Here is a 19,561-nt window from a genome sequence, read left to right on the forward strand (position 1 = left end):
ATCAGGTAAGGAGGTCTACCCGACTCGGAATAACATGGCAAGGGGTCTCCGACACAAAGAAGTTTGGGGAACTCTGGTCTGGACCACAGGTCGAATGCATTACCACTTCCCAGCTAAACTTTCTATGTTTTTACTGTCTTAAAATAGGCGTTGTCTCATGTTATCATTATAAAAGACCACACTACTATTTAATTATCCTATAGATATACCATACGTAGATTAAAATGACTTTATTATCAATAAAACAATTTTTTAGGAGATTATTGTATTTACAGTATTAATTATTCGACCTATTTATATATTAGTCTCACAGATAACAAAATTTAGATATATAGATTAAATAACTTTTTAGCAAATCTTTATCTGTAGATAAAAAAAACAAATGTCATCTTATCATGAAGTATTAAAATATTTCCTCATTACAACGTTTACAATATATAGCTGTTCTCTTAAATGCTATTATAGCTATATTATCGATATATCGTACAGTTATATGTCACAACACTAGTACGTAACCTTAGTACATTGTATTCAATTTCATTTTATATCAAGCTCTTGATCGCAGTACGTCTTATTGCGCGTTGTTTGTTTTTTTTTTTAATTTTATATTTAATTATGTAAAGTGCGTTTCGTTCTGCAGAAAATAAATGTAAGTAAAATATATAATTAGCTTTTTATTCCGCGTAAATAATGACTTTAATTGATAAATAATGACTGAATATAACATATTAATGTGATCCTTCATTTCTACGAGGGGAGATATTTAGATAAGTTTTATTAGTTCTTCAACTCTTATTTGTTGAATGGATTTCTATCTAGTATATCTACATATATATACAAATAAATAAAATTGGAATGTCTGTTTATATGTATTCATATATACATATGAATATATATACGGTACACATATTAAAATTACATTTTCCATTTTTTTTTGTCTGTCTCTTTGTTCGGGCTAATCTCTGAAACGGCTGGACCGATTTTAACAAGATTTATACTGACAGGTAGCTAATTTAATAAAGGATAACTTAGGTAACTTTATTAAAGAAATTTCTTAAACGAAAAAAAAAATTGTTGTTTTTGCAGCCGTAATAGCACAGCTAGTTTATTTATATATTTAGATCGATAAGCGACAGTAAAACAAAAACATTATATTCAAAGAGTTCATGAAACAAAACTAATTACTATGTTATCATAAGTGGATACTGTCATTTTTTATTTTTAAATCTGCGAAAAAGGTTACATATAAACTAACATTGAAAATACGACATAAAACAATCTTTATTTTAAATTTCAAATGAAGCAGCATACATGTAAATAATCTTTAGGTTTTTGTAACAATGTAATATAAAACCTAAAATTATAAAAATTAAACCTTTTGCTAAAAAAGTACTAAAATCATAAAAAAATACTCGAAATTTCTACATAAATATATTATGAAGTGAATTAAATTTTAAATCTTCGCATACAATTCGAATAAATTCGTAATAAGAACACGATAATTTCTGTGACAAAAGTTTATACATTTCTAAATTTAAATTGAAAATATTTTAAATAAAAAAATTTTGCTAGATTTTACGAATTTAAAGTTTATTTTCTGTAGTTCTAACACATTTAAAACAATTATACTAGATATTATTTTATCCACATCGAAAGAGTAACCGTACTAATGGTCCAAAGCATGGATGCTCAGACCGCGGCCCGCCGGTCGAATACTGGTGGCCCGCCGACAGCAAAAATAATACTCTCGTACATTCGAAAAATATTGAATTCTATTCCAGAATAAAACCAAAAAAATTTAATTACCTATACTTCTAGCGGCCGGCCCGCCATCAGTTCATGATTTGCCGGAGTGGCCCCTAGTCTTAATAAGTCTGTGCAACCACGGTCAAAGGATCCCTGTGGTAGACTAGAGGTCTACCACAGGGATCCTTTGGACCGTGCAGTCACTGTTAAAAGGTCTTTACCAAATGCCTTCTGCGTGACAAACCTGTTGAAACTAAATATCAACTATCAAACTGCACAAATCACTCTTAAAAAAATAAAAACCGTAGTGGCATGGATGTCCAATGACTTCTTTAAGATAATCGAAAGATGCTGTTTTTATGACATGGATCCCTTCTTTGAGGACATCTCGTTGTCCCCTACCATGATTAACCAGGGACTATCTATGCAACAACTTTGGAATGAATATTATTATTATCATACTCTTTCATCTTCTTAAAATCTTCCATTCATTTCTCTTGACAATGTCTTGCGTTCATTTCCTCACTTTTTGTTTCGTACATCGCCTTATCTGAAAGATCCTACATTTACATTAATTTATGTTTTTTTATTTCCGCTATTTATTTTTATTTGCCTTAATTTAATATTAATGCCGTTTCATTATTATCTACATCACAGTTTATCATCTTTATTTCTATTTTCATTCTATATGAATATCATCTGCCATTTCTGTTGGATCATTTATTTTTATAATTACTCTCTTAAGTATACACCACACGTAGATCTTGACTTTTATTTATCTCGTTAAAGAAGGAAGAAATACATTGAACAGGTGATGAAACTAATACGAATATATTGTTAATATATACAAATGAATAAAATATGAGTGTATGTTTGTGATATTAAAAAAAATCTCTTTTTAATACATGCCTATTAATATACATACATACGATATATATACCAAAATTATTTTTTTTTAACATTTTTTTGTATGTTTCATCCGGATAATCTCTGAAATAACTGATGTGATAAGGAGTAACTCAAACTACTTCTATTTTATAAAAATTTTTAAACGAAAAAATAAACAAAATATATTTATTACGTAGTTCACTATTAAGACGATGGTTCTCTTCTAGATATTTTGCAAAAGAAACTGGTAATCCGCTCTTTCCGCGCTAAATATTGCACAGCCGGTGATAAGGCGCATCACGCTCTGGTCAACTCCTCGTTCACAGGTGCACAAGGCATTCTTCTTGAGCCTAAACATATTAAGGTACACGAAGAAATACACTCATTGCAGGCCTATTTGGTCCTATTTGAAATGATGGGTGCTGACAAATTCATCACGATATCTCTAGAAACATTAGGCTTAGAGACTGGAAATTCAGCAGAAATATTCCTTTCACCGAGTAAATGTCAGCCATCGTCTTCACCTTTATTGTTCTATGGATTACTTTGAGCCTTCCTATAAAACCCATCGTGAAAGACACATTAACAATTTGTAACCTAAAAATAACATCGCAAATGAATTGATGAATTCATTATTATTCGCACAAAGAAATTATGTTGATGTGCTCGTTTTTTTGGTGGCTTTAACTTTTTTAATCTGTGTTTTGTGACATTAATATCGTCATAGGTTTTTAATGGAATCAAGCGTTACCTTGCGGAAGTCAATCCTAAGTAAAAAAAGACCAATATTTAGCCACTTCCGCACATGCAGTGGTAATCGTGCAACAAAATGAACCGCCCACCAGCCCGCTGATGAATGCGCATGCGGCAAACAATGCCAATTACACAACTGCCACCGTTAAATCACTCAACACGTGTTTCACCCCTCCACGGGGCATCTTCAGGAGTTATGTTACACCAATTAGTGCCAAAAATTGAGTTGGCACTCTGTGTTTTTCATTTATCAGCGGGCTGGCGAGCAATGCATTTTGTTGCACGACTACCACTGCATGTGCGGAAGTAGCTAAATATTGGTCCTTTTATTACTTGTCATAGTTTTTATTAGTCTGTTTTTTTATATATTTATATATCACTGTAATTAAATTCAAATATTATTTCAGACATTCTAAGAAACAAACCTAGTGTAGAGTTGTTTTTTAAACAGAAATCGAAGATATATAAATAAAAATTATTATTCATATATAACATCATCATTTCAACCAACAATTTTACAGCTGGACATAGGGGCTTTCCGTTATTTTCAATTGGACTTGTTGGTTGGTTGACCTGTATCCAAAGTCCTTTGAATATATTAACAAAGCCTTCTGTCCTTGTGGGTTCGTTTAGACAATTCAGCCCGTCGTCTCGACTCCAAAGCCTTGAGTTCTTAACTGCCACCTGTTCTGAGCGCTACTTGGTTTGATCATTGTCACTTCAACTTGCAAATCATCTGGGTAACTAGTTTATTACAGGAACATATATTAGTTATGTAATTTAAATATATGTGTGTCGGAGTTACATCAATTGGTCTTTGTATCTCCTTTTTTCCATCAGACAACAAGACGCACGGATTCATGATATATATACTCTGTTATATACGTATGTATGTATGTTTAAGTATGTATGTCTGTATATGTTTATGTATGTTTATGTTCATTTGTTTGTGAATATGTATTTTTTGTACACGTAAACTACCCTTTATTAGTACTTTTACCTTTTCCATATTATGGTTGTCTGTAAGAGATTGCCTTGTGTGATAAGACCGCCCATTGTACTTTTTTGTATGTTATTGTAAAACTTATTAAATGTCTTAACGTGTACAATAAAGAATATTAAATAAATAAAATAAATACTCGGTTGAAATATCTTCAACCCGCGCTAAGAGTTTTGATAGTATATAGTTTGAACAGTCAAGGTATGAAACAACCTACCGGCGTCGTTTCAACTAGCTATAACTTGGGAGTTTTCAAGTTAAGAGTGAATAGGTTTCTTCTAGACAAGCATGTAGTATCATAGACCTCGTCATTGCTTAACATCAGACGGGACAGGTGCTGCTTCGCCTATAAATGAAAATAAATATGTTTATGTCTAACCGTTGCAAAGTTAAGAAAATGGAGGAGGAGTACATAGCTTCAACGATGAAAGAAGAGAACTATCGCCAGATCTTTTGGGAGTTTTAAAATAAGGTATTAGGAAAAACAATCAAAAGCAATAAATAGATAAAAAAGAAAAACAATAACAACAATAATATACAAGGGTGATGAAACAGCTGTCTAAATTCGGTAAATTTTTTTTATCATAAATTTTGTCGTACAGATAAAAAATGGCGGAGAAATGTTTTCACCAGATATGTTTTTTTAATTTACAAAACCAGTCAGATACAGTTACAAATATATCACGACAACTTTCTAATTAAAACCTTTCCCTGAACGGTAATTTTGAATGTTGAGTTCGATATAAATAAACATTTACATAATAATGCGAGTGTACTGTGACAAACATGAGGGCCGGAATAAAAGATTTGGATTAGTTGAATGTGTATTGCGTTGTGTGGTTCAATACAAAAGTGGAATAATTTTACATCATATTATAATTTAACAGCGCTACTTGCGATTTCGTGGCCGAAATTGGAACTATTACGCATTAATTGCCTATTAGTAGCTATTTTTTTAATAGTTCCCTAGATGGCGCTAGTGTGCGCCTTTGATCAAGTCAAAAGTGAATAGGTTTCTCCTAGGCAATCATGTAGCATCGAAGACTTCATCATCGCTTAACATCAGACGAGACAAATCAAATGCTTTGCCTGTAGTCGATAAAAAAGATGTAAATAGTAATAAATGTGATATATTTAAAATGTTATTAATCTTGTATAGTGTACTATACAAGATTAATAACAGTTTATAAGAGCCACCGAATATAAAGAGGAACTTAAAAATCATATTAGTGATTACTATTCAAGTTCTTTAGGCAGTGGTAACTTAGCGGACTGAGACTTGCAGACATAGGTCTCGGGTTTGATTCTCAATCTTATGTAATTCACACTTTGTGTAATAATTATATAGGATTGCCACTGCTTAAAAACAAGTTTCCAGAGGATGGACAGCAGCGCCCTCTATTTACTATAATACCAAACTTTTTTTTTGTTTCGGTGGGGGAAATCTTCCGATATTCAAGATGCCCTGCCTCTGGGGGGAGGACAGGGGTATGTGGGATTCCTACCCACCAAAACTCCCCCCGGTGGTCGCCCTCTGCGCTAAACGGGGGACCGCGGTATCTCCCGGTCAGGGATCGCCACGCGGTCTTCCCTCGTGCCGTGCTATTTTTACTCTACCCCCGAAACCCTCGTGGTGCTATCACGATGGTTCGAGACCACGTCGAACCATTGTCCGTCTCAGTGTCGCCGAAGCTAGTGGGAGTTTAGGGCTCTCACCCTAAACTCCCGCGACTTCGAAGGCCCCGTTTATGGTAGGGAGCACCATTCATCGGAGGGCTATAATACCACACTGTGTCAACCCGCCTATCAAGTGTATCGGCAATAATATTGCTTCTCGTGGATTTTTACCGGTAAAACCTATGTAGTGGACGTCTAAAGGCTGCAATAATGATTGAAGTATTAGAAATATAAATTATAATATCAAAATCCGTTAAGCGCATCGATATATATAAGCGCCATCTATTTGTACCTTACTACATTACGTAGTTAAAATAATTGTAAAATTTATCTTTTATGAAAGACTTCTGTAACAGATAACCTGGGGCTTTGACTTAAAGTTAATAATAATAATAGTGTAAACAAAATGATAAATATTTAAATCCTGTGTGTGTTTTTAAGTGTTACCAGTGCAATAAAATTGGGAAAAGTAATCTCGCTCTGCAAAGATATTTATTTCTACAGTTATATGTCGTTGCAATGTACTACTATTTTATCTGGTGGTATTATTTAGTCGATGTAATGATATCACTTCGAGTGAGAATACTCCATATTTAGGTACAATTGTCACCAAGGCTATAAATAAATTTTAGGTTCAACATAGTATTTGTTTTTCGAATTTAAAACTCGTTTGGCAATTGGAATTTGACGGTAAAACTTAGATGTTATCTGCTATTTCTGTTCATATATTTTGTAAATACATTCTTTAATATACACCACACATAGATCTTTATTGACTTTGCCAAAGAAGGAAAAAATATACTAATGGCGAAACTCAAACAAATATATCGTTAATCTATAATAATAAAAAAATAAAATAAATGAAATTCAAGTATCTGTTTGTAATATAAAAATAACCGCTTTTTACTACATGCATATGCATATACGATACATATACAAAAAATTACCTTTTTTTAATTTTGGTCTGTCTGTTTGTTCCGGCTAATCTTTGAAATGTCTGGATTGATTTTGACGGGACTTACACTGGTAGGTAGTTGATGTAATAAGGAGTAACACAGGCTACTGTTATTTTAGACAATTGATTACAGAAAAAAGAACTTTAATTTTTTTGGATAACGGACAATGTCACAGGCAGTTAGTTATATGATATACATGTATTAGGAGGACCGAAAAGTAATGTCGTGTCTGTCGACATATTTTACAGAAAAAAACAATTGTTTTTTACCGCTCCGGCATTGATTTATAAACTAGATGACAAAAGGTTGTTGATAACGAAGGTGAATATATTGTTGATTAGAAAACAACTTGTTAAAAATGTAGTCGTGTGAATTAACTTAAGAAAGCGACATTACTTTCCGGTGAACCTAATATTTTTCATATTAACTATAGTTCATTGCAAGATAAAATAAATAAATAAGACTAAATAAGAGCTAAAATATATGATTTAATGACGTAAAACAAAATTGTTAAGTAGATGTTAAAAATACTAATATAAACAAACTAATAAACTTTAATATGTAATATCCAGAAAGACGTTAAATAAAAATAGAATGCAATAAAAATTATAACAATAAAGGTATGAGGAGAAGAAAAAATGGTCCAATATAAGAGAAAATTAATTGAAAAGGAGAGGTAGAAGAAATGTGGAAAGAAAACTAAAGTACGAAAGAACATAAAACGAATAAAAGAAATGAAAGAAAATTATGTAAAAAAAAATCATTAAAGATAATAAATGACTGTCCTACCCAAGATGGGTGTACGGGTACAAAAACATATAAGACTAGCTGTGCCTGTAACTTTTTCTAAACGCTTCGATAGTAATTGAAATCTGAATGTACACTATATCCCACATATATATGTTATTATAAAGCATATGTTATCTGACATTGACTTTGAAACTCTATTATCACAAAGCTGTTCACATTGATATTTGGTAGTGAACCGTAATGTTTATCTGCTTTTTTATGACTCATTACATTTTAATAATCGACAAAATAAAATCAACAAGGCATTCAACTTTTATTTAGTTAAATAATCAGTATATGTGGTCACAAAACATCACTGTTTTTCTGTATTTGATATGCAAAACCATTGGTGGGTTTATCTCGTTGGCTTATATATATACGTATATATATTTATATTTATATACATATCTAATATATAAAATCTCGTGTCACGGTGTTCGAACTTGAACTCCTCCGAAACGGCTTGACCGATTTTTACCAAATTTTACATACGTATTCAGTATGTCTGAGAATCAGCTACTATCTATTTTCCATACCCCTGAGTTATAAGGGTGGTCCACCCCTAAATTTTATTTTTAATTTTATTATGATACAGCATACAAAAATACATTCAAACCTAAATTTTCACCCCTCTACGATGAACCCTTAATTATATATATATATATATATATATATATATATATATATATATATATATATATATATATATATATATATATATATATATATATATATATATATATATATATATATACACTTGTTTACTGACCAACTTCGAGAAAGAGATTCATTGTCAAATCCAATTGAACATGGCAGCGTTTGCAACTACAAAATTTCTCTCTTCTCTCATCTTCTGTCTAATGACGAAATTCTAAGAACAATGTGTGTTACCTGTGATACAACCTACAAAGTCAGTCGACAGTTAGAAGTTATAATAAGTAGGTTATAAGACCTTGTAGCCACACAGTTTATACGGTTTTGAATAAAACCTTTTTAATAAATTTAAATCGAAAAAAAAAATATGACAAGGAACAAGTCAAATGTCAAAGTAAAATATGTAAAAATAAAAAGCTATGGACGCACTATTTATTTCTGACCACCGTTATTGAGGAACATCTTACAATTCTGTCTTATTTTTGGAAAAGTACTTTCGTCTTTTATAATTATTATCACATTTACTTTTTTTGTCATTCTCTTTTGTAAATCTTCACATAATATCATTTACTTTTAATCACTTCTTTGCATCGACTCTTATATCTCCTCAATTATCACAGTATAAGGTTTTTATCTGCAGTTATAACACACTATTTTCGGTTACCAACATACACGAGCTATATATACTACTGTGTTCAAAAAGTAAGATGGAATTGTAATTTAAAACTCCTGTGCATTATGAAGGCAGATAAACTGTATATAACATTTGCTAAGCGTCTTTTTTTCAAAAGATTTAACTATCTCTTAGTTACAAATGTTTTTGTCAAATACTTCAATTATGTAAAACGCGTCAAGTCGATTAATGCCAAAATCGCTAGATTTTTTTTTTAAAAAAAACATCAAAAACTCGACTGATATCGTTCCACAACTTTCCTATTAGCCTAATTTGGCTCCGTGCGGCTTCTAGCTATTCAGTAAACTCCAAAAAGCTAATGGAGTGACCGTTTTGACACTATTGAGGACATAAAAACCGATTCGAAGTTCTTGAAGGCTATATCGATAAATGACTATTCCTACTATTTCGAGGACTTTGAAAGGGATCAAATTAATTTGGATAAATAGAGGAAGACTATACATATTATAAATAAATTTACCATAGTTTTTTATGATTTGTAAAAGCAAAATCATGTAAAATTTGCTAAAGCTTTAATGTTCTGGAGAAGAGATCACAAACCTGCAAGAGCAGCGTAGGTGGACAAGGCGGACAGACAATCTTTATCTGATCATCTTTAACACGCTATACGCAAGCCGCTTTCAACCGGACATATTGGAAATGTGGGAGTCGTATATATACTGATGTGATGTCTGAATGAATAATAGGTGTAAGATTTTGTGGGCGAGCGTAGCCGACGGGCGAACTTAGTGTGCCGAATTAGTGCAGCGAGCACATGCACGCACCGGTGACGCGGGCGCAGACCTTTTGTTACTTTTGTTTCTTTTGTTTCTTTTGCGCCTTTGTTCTATTGCCCGCTTTCACTCGGTCGCAGAGCACATTGCACCCCAGAGTCCTACGACGAATGCACGTCCTTTTTGCTCGCACTCAAGCGCTAATAAATATTTGTTCTTGTGTTAAATAAATTGATAAAGTGTTACAAACGTCTTTTAATAAGACACTAACTCCTTAGAAATGTACGGATAATTATGAGGACCTTCTATGGCGGAAGTGTTGATGATGAACTCATTGAAGCCACTTCCGTAACTTCGCACAAATGAACAAAGTTATATTACTGTGATAAAAAAGGAAGGTGAAACTGTCATTCAAAACCGACATGGACAACATCCAAAAATCAATTTTAATGCCTGAAAAATTATAATTGACAATATGAGACCTAGCTGATAGTGTTGGAATATCATTTGGCGCAGCAGAAATCGTTATGAAGGATGTTTTGTATCTCAAAGGCGTCGATTCTCGGTTGGTCGATGTCATACTGCATTGGTTTTTCGCCAAAAACTCGACTCATATCATTCCGCGATCACCGTATCCGCCTAATTTGGCGGTTTCTAACTATTCAGCACACGAAACGCCAATGCTGGAAGGTTTTGACAAGATTGAGGAGATAAAAACCGAATCGAAGATCTAAAAGGCTATCCCGAAAAAAGAATAACCAGACTGTTTCGAAGACTGGAAAAAGCGTTGGTAAAAGCGCGTTTTATCGGAGTTACTTTTAAGTGGATGAAATTGATTTGGAAGAATAAATAAAGAATTTATATTTTATAAACAAATACTTTTTTATCACAGTGTTATATAACTTTAAATGCATTAGAATATTTAGTGTATGACACACTGATTTCTCATAAACTATATTAATTTGTTACATATATTCACTAAAATTGGGTATATATCACATATTTTTAAGTGATTTTAGTTTATTATTCTATTACGAAGTATCTTCTTCGATTCAGTAAAGTTTCAATTCGTTAAACCGAAGACAAAGCGACAATGATATGCCATTGTCTCATTTCCATGAAAAATGTTATTTTGTTTGGACTTAAACAACATTTCATTGCGCTGGTGGGTTTCTTTGTTTTCAATGAAAGAATGAGGTTAAGTGATATAAGGGAGATAATATGAAACACGAATTTAATTATTTAATTTTTGGAAAAAGCGCCATCTATCGGTGACTACATAAATATTAAGATGGGAAAGTTATTTAGACAAAACTATAACATACTAGCTGACCCGGCCACGCGTTGCTGTGAAAATTTAAAAAGTGGAAATAATTGAATTATACGGTATTTCGTTCACTACAAAATAAATTTAATTAATTTTATAGCGTCAACAACACGTGGTAATTATGCTGTTAAAATGTAGCTTATATGACACGTTCGTAGATTTACCATAGCAGCGCCATCTATTGATTACTTACTCAACCCAGTCGAAAGGTATCGACATCTGGTAGAATCATTTGGAGTTAACAGATAATTGTGACTGTCAAATAATAACAGACAATAATTAGCAATAAATTAAAATTGCGACTATAATTTGAGATTTAAACTGTCCTATCTCTCAAGTTAGATCGAACTGCACATGGTGTGCGAATTTTATTATAATCGGTTAAGTGGTTTAGAAGTCCATTGAGTATAAACATTGTGACACGAGATTTATATATATTAAGATTTAATGGAATCAGGCGTTACCTCGCGGAAATCCATCCTAAGTAAGAAAAGGACCAATATTTAGCCACTTCCGTACATGCAGTGGTAGTCGTGCAATAAAGTGCATCGCCCACCAGCCCGCTGATAAATGAGTATGAGGCAAACAATGCGAATCACACAACCGCCACCGCCAAATTACTCAACACGTTTTTCACCTAAAACTATATTATGTGCACCTGTGATTTGCAATGGACCACTGTGGTGTACCTGGTGACAGACTGTCCGGTATTTAGAGGACTTCGGTCTGTCTGTGAAAGAGAATTGGTTAAAAGTGTACAGGATAGGAACATCGACTCGCTAATAGATGACGACTCGTCGCCCTGTGTTTCTGCGGTATTCGCGAGGCATTTATTTAGAGTGCAATATATATAAATAAGGTGGAGTAAGAAACCCACGATCAAGGAAGTTAAACTTACTGTGATTTTATAAAATCAGAAATTTAAATAAACAGATAGGATATTAATAAATAAGAAATAAAATAGACACTACTAAATAGTAACTGAAGTTTTGATATAAAGTATTATGATTTTCAAAAATAAAAAGCGATGTAACACCTCAGTAATAATAGTAAGTGATAAATGGAGATATCTAAGAATAAGAGAAGAATAGAAGTTGTGAAGCATAAAGGAGAAAATAAAAAGAAATTTTAACCTGAAAATATTATAAATTCTGTAAACCAGAGTTTCCCAAACTTTTTTGTTTCGTAGACCCCTTGCCATGTTTTTCCGTGTTGGGTAGACCTCCTACTTACCAGATATAGATTCCTGTAAATTTCTAACTGTAGTGAAGTTTAGTGTTAAAAACTTAAATTAAAAACGCATGTTAATTTATACATTTATTAATTGAATTTAAATTAAAACTACTTAAAATACTACTTCTAGGTACTTTTATAAATAATGTAAATGTTTTGATATTATAAGATAGTATGATGTAAGTAAATAGGTACTATCAGTGTATGTGTTGAGATCCACTATCGTGGACCCCCATTTTCATTTCATGGACCCCCAAATTTTTCGCTGACGTAGACCCCTTGCAGGTTGTCATAGACCCCTAGGGGTCGATATAGACCACTTTGGGAATCACTGCTGTAAACTAAGTCCTTACATATGTTACTTCACAGGTAACATTGGCCATTAAAAAAAGATTTTACTTTTGTCATTACATATATAGAAATAAACAGATAGTAAACAATAATTGATTTATGTAGTGATTCGAATTTTGAAAACGATTTTTATTACTGTAATATCATTACGTCTTTTAGTGTTTCTGAAGCTATTTATCTTTGTTAGTACATAACCAATTATTCTAGATAGTTTTCCTCATAGTTTCAGCTCATAGACACCCACTACAAGGCATATTTAAAAACGGTTTTATTTAGTTCGACCCGTACGGAATTTGTTTGGGTCAAAATTAGAAATTGAAATTTAAGCACCTTCCCGTTGTCAGATTGAATTGTAATTTGGTACACACATTTAATTTAGATGACAATACAATATAATAAAATCAATAACATTATAAATCTAAGATGGCCGCCGATACAAAATGGCGGATTACATATTTTTCCTTAACCCCCTCAATATGGGTATCAAATGAAAAGGCTACACTAGTAAAACACAATGATTGTGTCAAAATTTAAAATTCAAGATGGACGCCGTTCCAATATGGCGGACTAGGTACATATTTTCCCACAACCATCACAATTTGGGTATCAAATAAAACCGTTTAAAAACCGTTTAACTTAAAAGTTTTTTTACCGATTTTATTTCCTCCAAATATATCTATGGGAGGATATATAATCGCCACGCTTGGCAAGCGGGTTGGCGATCGCAGTGTGGTATTATAGTACGCATTGGATCCTGGCCATCTGTTGGAAACTTAATTATCTGCAGTGGAAATCCTATATAATTAATAAATAAAGTGTGAATTATATAAGATTGTATATGGAATCGAATCGGCGACGTGCAATTGAAATTCCCTGTCCTTATCTCTGGGCTACCGTTGCTGATTTAAAAATAACATGTAACTTACCATTTCAAATTTGAAATTAGATTTCTATTTGAAATTTAGAGCGTCATTTACCATGAGAACGTAAAAGGGCCTGGTTGGTTAAAATGAAAGAATCACTAAAGCCTTTGTACATATTTTGAAAAGTACCAGGGTAACATAACAGATGGGTAGGTTCGGATTGAAGTTGACCTCAATAATCCGCGTTGCAATTAACGCCTTGAATTTATGCCGCTCTGGTACTTTCTAGTGTCGTCCACATTATTATTGTATATTATAATTTTTTTTTATATTTTTTGTTTTAATTTTACATCGGATGTCCGTATAATATATATACAACATACATATATATACACATTGACATATATCTATCTCTCTCACATCTATCTCTCTGTGTGTGTGTGTGTGTGTCTGTTTCTCTTTACATTATTACAACTTCTTTTTATATCATCGATATTGCTTCATAGATTCTATAACATTCTTTATGTATGTTTGTTTGTTTATATATATATATGTATATATATATACACTCTCCGCGGGGCATCTTCAGGAGTTATGTTACACCGATTAGTGCCAAATACAGAGTCTCTGTGCACTTTGTTGCACGACTACCACTACATGTGCGGAAGTGGCTAAATATTGGTCCTTTTCTTACTTAAGATGAACTGATTTTTTTAAAATTAACATTAAAAATAAATATATTTTATTATGTTACAATTGTCACAGATAGTTCAATATGCAAGAAGAATAGAAGCGATGGCGGAGAAAACAGAAGCGCGTTTTGAGGAAGCTGAAAAAAAGAAGGGAGTTATTCTGACATCAATCGCAATATGCACAACGCTCCTGGCATGGCTGGCGTACGGGTACCCGATGGTGATGGGGATCCTGGTGATGATGGCAGTTTACCTGATGACCGGGAATAGATACCAGTGGGTGTACATCTGGAGCAAGACGTATAAACGGGACGCTATGTGAGTATATCACCTTTACATTAAATTTTTTGTCTAAATGTTTTTTTTTTTTAAATAATGAAACCAAAAATTTTGTATCAAAGATCAAATGTACAGATACTGCACACAAACATACGAGCGCTCGTTACACGCACGGCACACATACGAGCGCGCACCACACACACACCCACCCACACTGACGCGAGGGTATACGCACATATGCACATAATACACATACATTACTCACACATAATAGCAACCAATCAAGACGAAACCCTTCCGAACGTTCTGGAGTCTAAATACTTACAATGACAGCTTTAATCGACGTTCACTTTGGGGGGTACCATCTCGGAGGTCTGAGTACAGGCTCCTAAGAGATATATCAAGCTTGATACCAAAACCTAGTTTAGATAAGACGCCATCTACACCCTGCGTCCTAAAATTCACGTGTTTGTAAATGTCCATGGAATAACAGTGGCTATCGACTATCGTTACAAACAGGTAAAACATATAATCTTATTCTGTCTAAAACTTTAATACAGTGTTCATCACTCGGATCCGAGTGGGGCGGAGCCATAATAGTAGTGCCTATCACTCGGATCCGTGCGCGCGTTCTGTACATTTTGTAGCAGTAAAAGGCGCTCCGGCATTTGTGGCGAGTGTGCGTATTTTTGTGTGGCTACACTGATAATATCGTCAACTAGCTGATCCCGCAAACGTTGTTTTGCAAAAAAAAATTAAGGGTTGATAGTAGAGGGGTGAAAATTTAGGGTTGTATGTATTTTTGTATGCTGTATCATAATAAAATAAAAACCAAAAAAAAAAATTAGGGGTAGACCACGCTTACCACTTAGGGGTATGGAAAGTAAATAGTAGCCGATTCTCAGACCTACTGAATACGTATATAAAATTTGGTAAAAATCGGTCAAGCCGTTTGAGAGGAGTTCAAGTTCGAACACCGTGACACGAGAATTTTATATATTAGATATACAAAAACTAGTATTGCTTTGTTGCTGTTCTTTTTACGGGAGACGACATCATCGACCTTATTAGAGTTTGATCCATTTGTTCTATTGGCCATTGTGAACGAAATCAACGTTAACATGATTTTCTTCTCCTTATTCCTCTTTCCATCCGGTGAAAGCCTCCTGTAAGGTAGCAGCGGATTCTTGCGAACTTAACTATGTTGTCGGTCTACCTAGTGAGGGTCACGCCACGTCTACCGTCTCGTGGTCGACCCCCGAGAACCTTTTGACCCTAAAGGTTGCACAAGCGATGCACGATCATTTTAACTGCTGAAATTATATGGCCTGCATAATTATTGCCTGTCGCCATGACTGAAATATAGCCTAGCAAGTCAAGTTGAAGTGAAAGTTGGCAGGTGATATAACTTGCAAAACAGACAGTCAATAGAACCTTAGGCTTTTTCCTAAAGGTCATCGAAAGCCTTTGGATGCATGTCGCTTCTTATCGGTCAATTTAAAAACCTACGGGGTACGCCGACGTCCAGCGGTGGACATTCTATAACTAAAATTAAAAACGTCTAAATAAGTTTCCTATTTAAATTATCAGCAAATTGCCTTCAAGCCTTTATACCTATTGCTAAGTCTAAAGTGAGAAAAGGACCAATATTTAGCCACTTCCATACATTCAGTGGTAGTCGTGCAACAAAGTGCACCGCCCGCCAGCCCGCTGATAAATGCGTATGCGGAAAACAGTGCGAATCACACAACTACCACCGTTAAACCACTCAACGTGTTTCACCCCTCCACAGGGCATCTTCAGGAGTTATGTTACACCGATTAGTGCCAAACACTGAGCGAACTCAGTCCGTCGCCGCTTGTTGTTTATATGCCATCTCCTCCCGCCACTACCACTCAAAGTCGCGTGACCGATCACGTGGGCTATTTTTATTATACCCTCTCTTACGCGTAAGTTATATTCATATTTCCATTCCACTGCACGACTACCACTGTATGCGCGGAAGTGGCTAAATATTGGTCCTTTTCTTACTTAGGATGGACTTCCGCAAGGTAACGCCTGATTCCATTAAATATTTAAGTCTAAAGTGATCACTTGGAAATAGGCTATATTAATTTTTTTTTAAATTTGAATTCCAATAAATATTGGCAGTAAAGTCTACAGGAATAGATAGTAAATAATAATTAACTTTAATATGTAGTAATTTGAATTTTAAATCCTTTTTCTTATTACATTATCATCACGTCATTTATTAAACGGTTTTATTTAGACCCGTACGGAATTTATTTGGATCAAAATTAGAAATTGAAATTTAAGCACCTTCCCGTTGTAAGATTGATCTGAAATTTGGTACACACATTTAATTTAGATGACAATACAATATAATAAAATCAATAACATTATAAATATAAGATGGCCGCCGAAACAAAATGGCGGATTACATATTTTTTCTTAACCCCCTCAATATGGGTATCAAATAAAAGGGCTATACGAGTAAAACTCGATGATTATGTCAAAATCTAAAATTCAAGATGGTCGCCGTTCCAATATGGCGCACTAGGTACATATTTTTCCACAACCACTACAATATGGGTATCAAAAAACCGTTTAACTTAAAAGTTTTTTAAATGTATTTATTATCTATAAAACCAACCGTTTTTAGATAGAGTGTACCGTACATTAAAGTTAATAATTATTTGTAATTTGCGACCAAATAAACAGCTGTATTTGAAAAGAGCGACTGTTGGGTTCCTTGCCAACTCCTTTCAGCTGAATTTCCTTCCGAGACTACGTTACTTCCTGAAGACAATACTGGCATTTTATATTGTTGATTAATGATTCTAAATTGTACAGTTTATTTGAATAAATATTATAGGGGGACTGGAAAGTAATATCGCTTAAGTTAAATTCACACGACTACATTTTTAACAAGTTTTTATTTGTAATCAACAATTTATTCACCTTCGTAATCAAATAACCTTTTGCCATCTAGTATACAAATCAATGTAAAATATGTTAACAAAAACGACATTACTTTCCGGTCGCCCTAATAAATAAATAACTTGCTAACTAACAACTACCTATCTCAAAAGACTCCAAAAGACGTAACGACGTGATCTTATGTGAAAATCTTAGTATTCATTCGTTCGTTCAACTTACCGGACCTTCTTAAGAAAAAATCTACAGCAGAATCTTTTGATTAGTTGGCCCGGCACATTGTCCTAAATCTCAAGGCATTTAACGGTCTGTAGCGCTTGGGCAGTGATTTAAAATAAAATAATGTACCAACTAATATATAATTGAGTAAAAGTTACAAATTATATTGTTAATATGCATAAATTTTAGCTGTATTTACCCATTAGAGAAAATTGTGTAAGAAAAATTGTAAAAATTATGTAAAACGCTGTCGTGCCTCTTAGCTGGGAGAATTAAGATCCGTATCAAATAGCGGCAACCCTCTCCCAACTGTCTGCGCTTAGTAAAAGCGAAAAAAAAATAATAAAAAAAAACTTTAGCGATACAAATTAGTATTAATAAAAAAAAACCTATCTCACTGCGAAAAATAAATTTCTCATGAAACTCATGAATGAAGAGAGAGCCCGTTTAAAAACTTGAATGAAAGAAATCATGTACATATGTTTAGAAGTACCAGGGTACCATACGAGAAGGGTAGGGTCGGATTTCAGTTGACCGCAATTATTCGCGCTGCAATCGACGCCTCGTAGTCATGCCGCTCTGGTACAATCCAGTGCTGTCCACGTTTCAATTGACATTTTATTACGTGCAATGTGGTTTTAATTTGACCACTGTATGAGAGAGAAAGTGTGTTTTTGAACTAATTTCAAATGCAATGAATGAATCAATTTTTAAACTATAAAAATTTGTATTGCAAATAATTTTTTTTTATTTACAGTACAGATTACATTATAAACTAATAATGGTTTCTATTATCCTTTACAAGTTGTATTATATTGTATTATATTTAAGAACATAAAAGTTTACTTACAAACATTAGACAATCGAAGAGATTTTAATGTCAAAATGATTTCTCCGGCACCCATAATTCTTCTTTTAAAATATCCCTTTATCTTCATTAAATTACCTGATATACGCCCACTACAAGATATAGGGGTCCCTAAAGATCTTTGAAGACCCAAGAAATGAGATACGAAGCAAAAGGTTCCTTGCCGTTGCTTATTGGCACAGAGAGAGGAGAGAGTCCATATATTCACTTACATCAGCAGCGTAATATCGAAATCAGGAGGCACCGAAGAGGACATCGTTTGTAAATCTCCAAGAGAACGACAGCCTCCGGCTCCGTTCTGTATGGCAATCTTGGAAACTGACTAGGAGAATTAAGCTCAAAATATTCCGGTCTAATGTGAAAACCGTGTTGCTATATTGATGCGAGACGTGGAATGACACCAAAGATATCTCGAGTCGGCTCCAAGTCTTCGTTAACAACTGTCTTCGACATATTCTCGGTATATACTGGCCTGAGACAGTCTCTAACGTACATCTCTGAAAACGATGCACTGAGATGCCGATCGACCAGCAGATCAAACGCCTCAAGAGGAACTGGATAGGCCACATGTTCCGAAGGGATCCTGATCACATACCGAGGCAAGCTATAGAATGGAATCCTCAAGGAAAGCGAATATGTGGCCGCCCAAAGCAAACCTGGCGGCGAACGATCACTGCAGAAGTGAAGGCAGTTGGAATGACGTGGAGCGAAGTAAAGCGCGAGGCTCAAGACCGCTCGGGATGGCGACGTTCTGTGGACGCCCTCTGCACCATCTTGGGGACATATGAATAAATTATGAAAGATCTTCGCATTCAGCTACTCCATGTTACCTTGAATATATCTTCGAAAAGGGTCCTAGAAGTACTGTATTAAAAACCTAGCCTTAATACAGTGAATTATTAAAATTGTTTCTGAAAACAAT

The 19,561-nt window shown here is 33.9% G+C and overlaps 1 protein-coding gene across 1 annotated transcript in view; it reads left to right on the top strand.

Moving 5' to 3' along the window:
• Positions 1-564: 564 nt before the first annotated feature.
• Fatp3 (Fatty acid transport protein 3) overlaps positions 565-19,561 on the top strand; it is a 34,733-nt gene continuing 15,736 nt past the window's right edge. Inside the window, exons 1-2 of the mRNA XM_068768849.1 lie at positions 565-649; positions 14,410-14,654. Of these exons, the coding sequence (XP_068624950.1) occupies positions 14,440-14,654 (215 nt within the window). The 5' untranslated portion in view covers positions 565-649; positions 14,410-14,439. The remainder of the gene's footprint in view (positions 650-14,409; positions 14,655-19,561) is intronic.

The sequence above is a fragment of the Battus philenor genome, unplaced genomic scaffold (assembly GCF_028537555.1).
Source record: "Battus philenor isolate CCGP_79_NKW_IND1 unplaced genomic scaffold, ilBatPhil1.0.hap1 SCAF_27, whole genome shotgun sequence".
In the NCBI taxonomy this organism is placed as follows: domain Eukaryota; kingdom Metazoa; phylum Arthropoda; class Insecta; order Lepidoptera; family Papilionidae; genus Battus; species Battus philenor.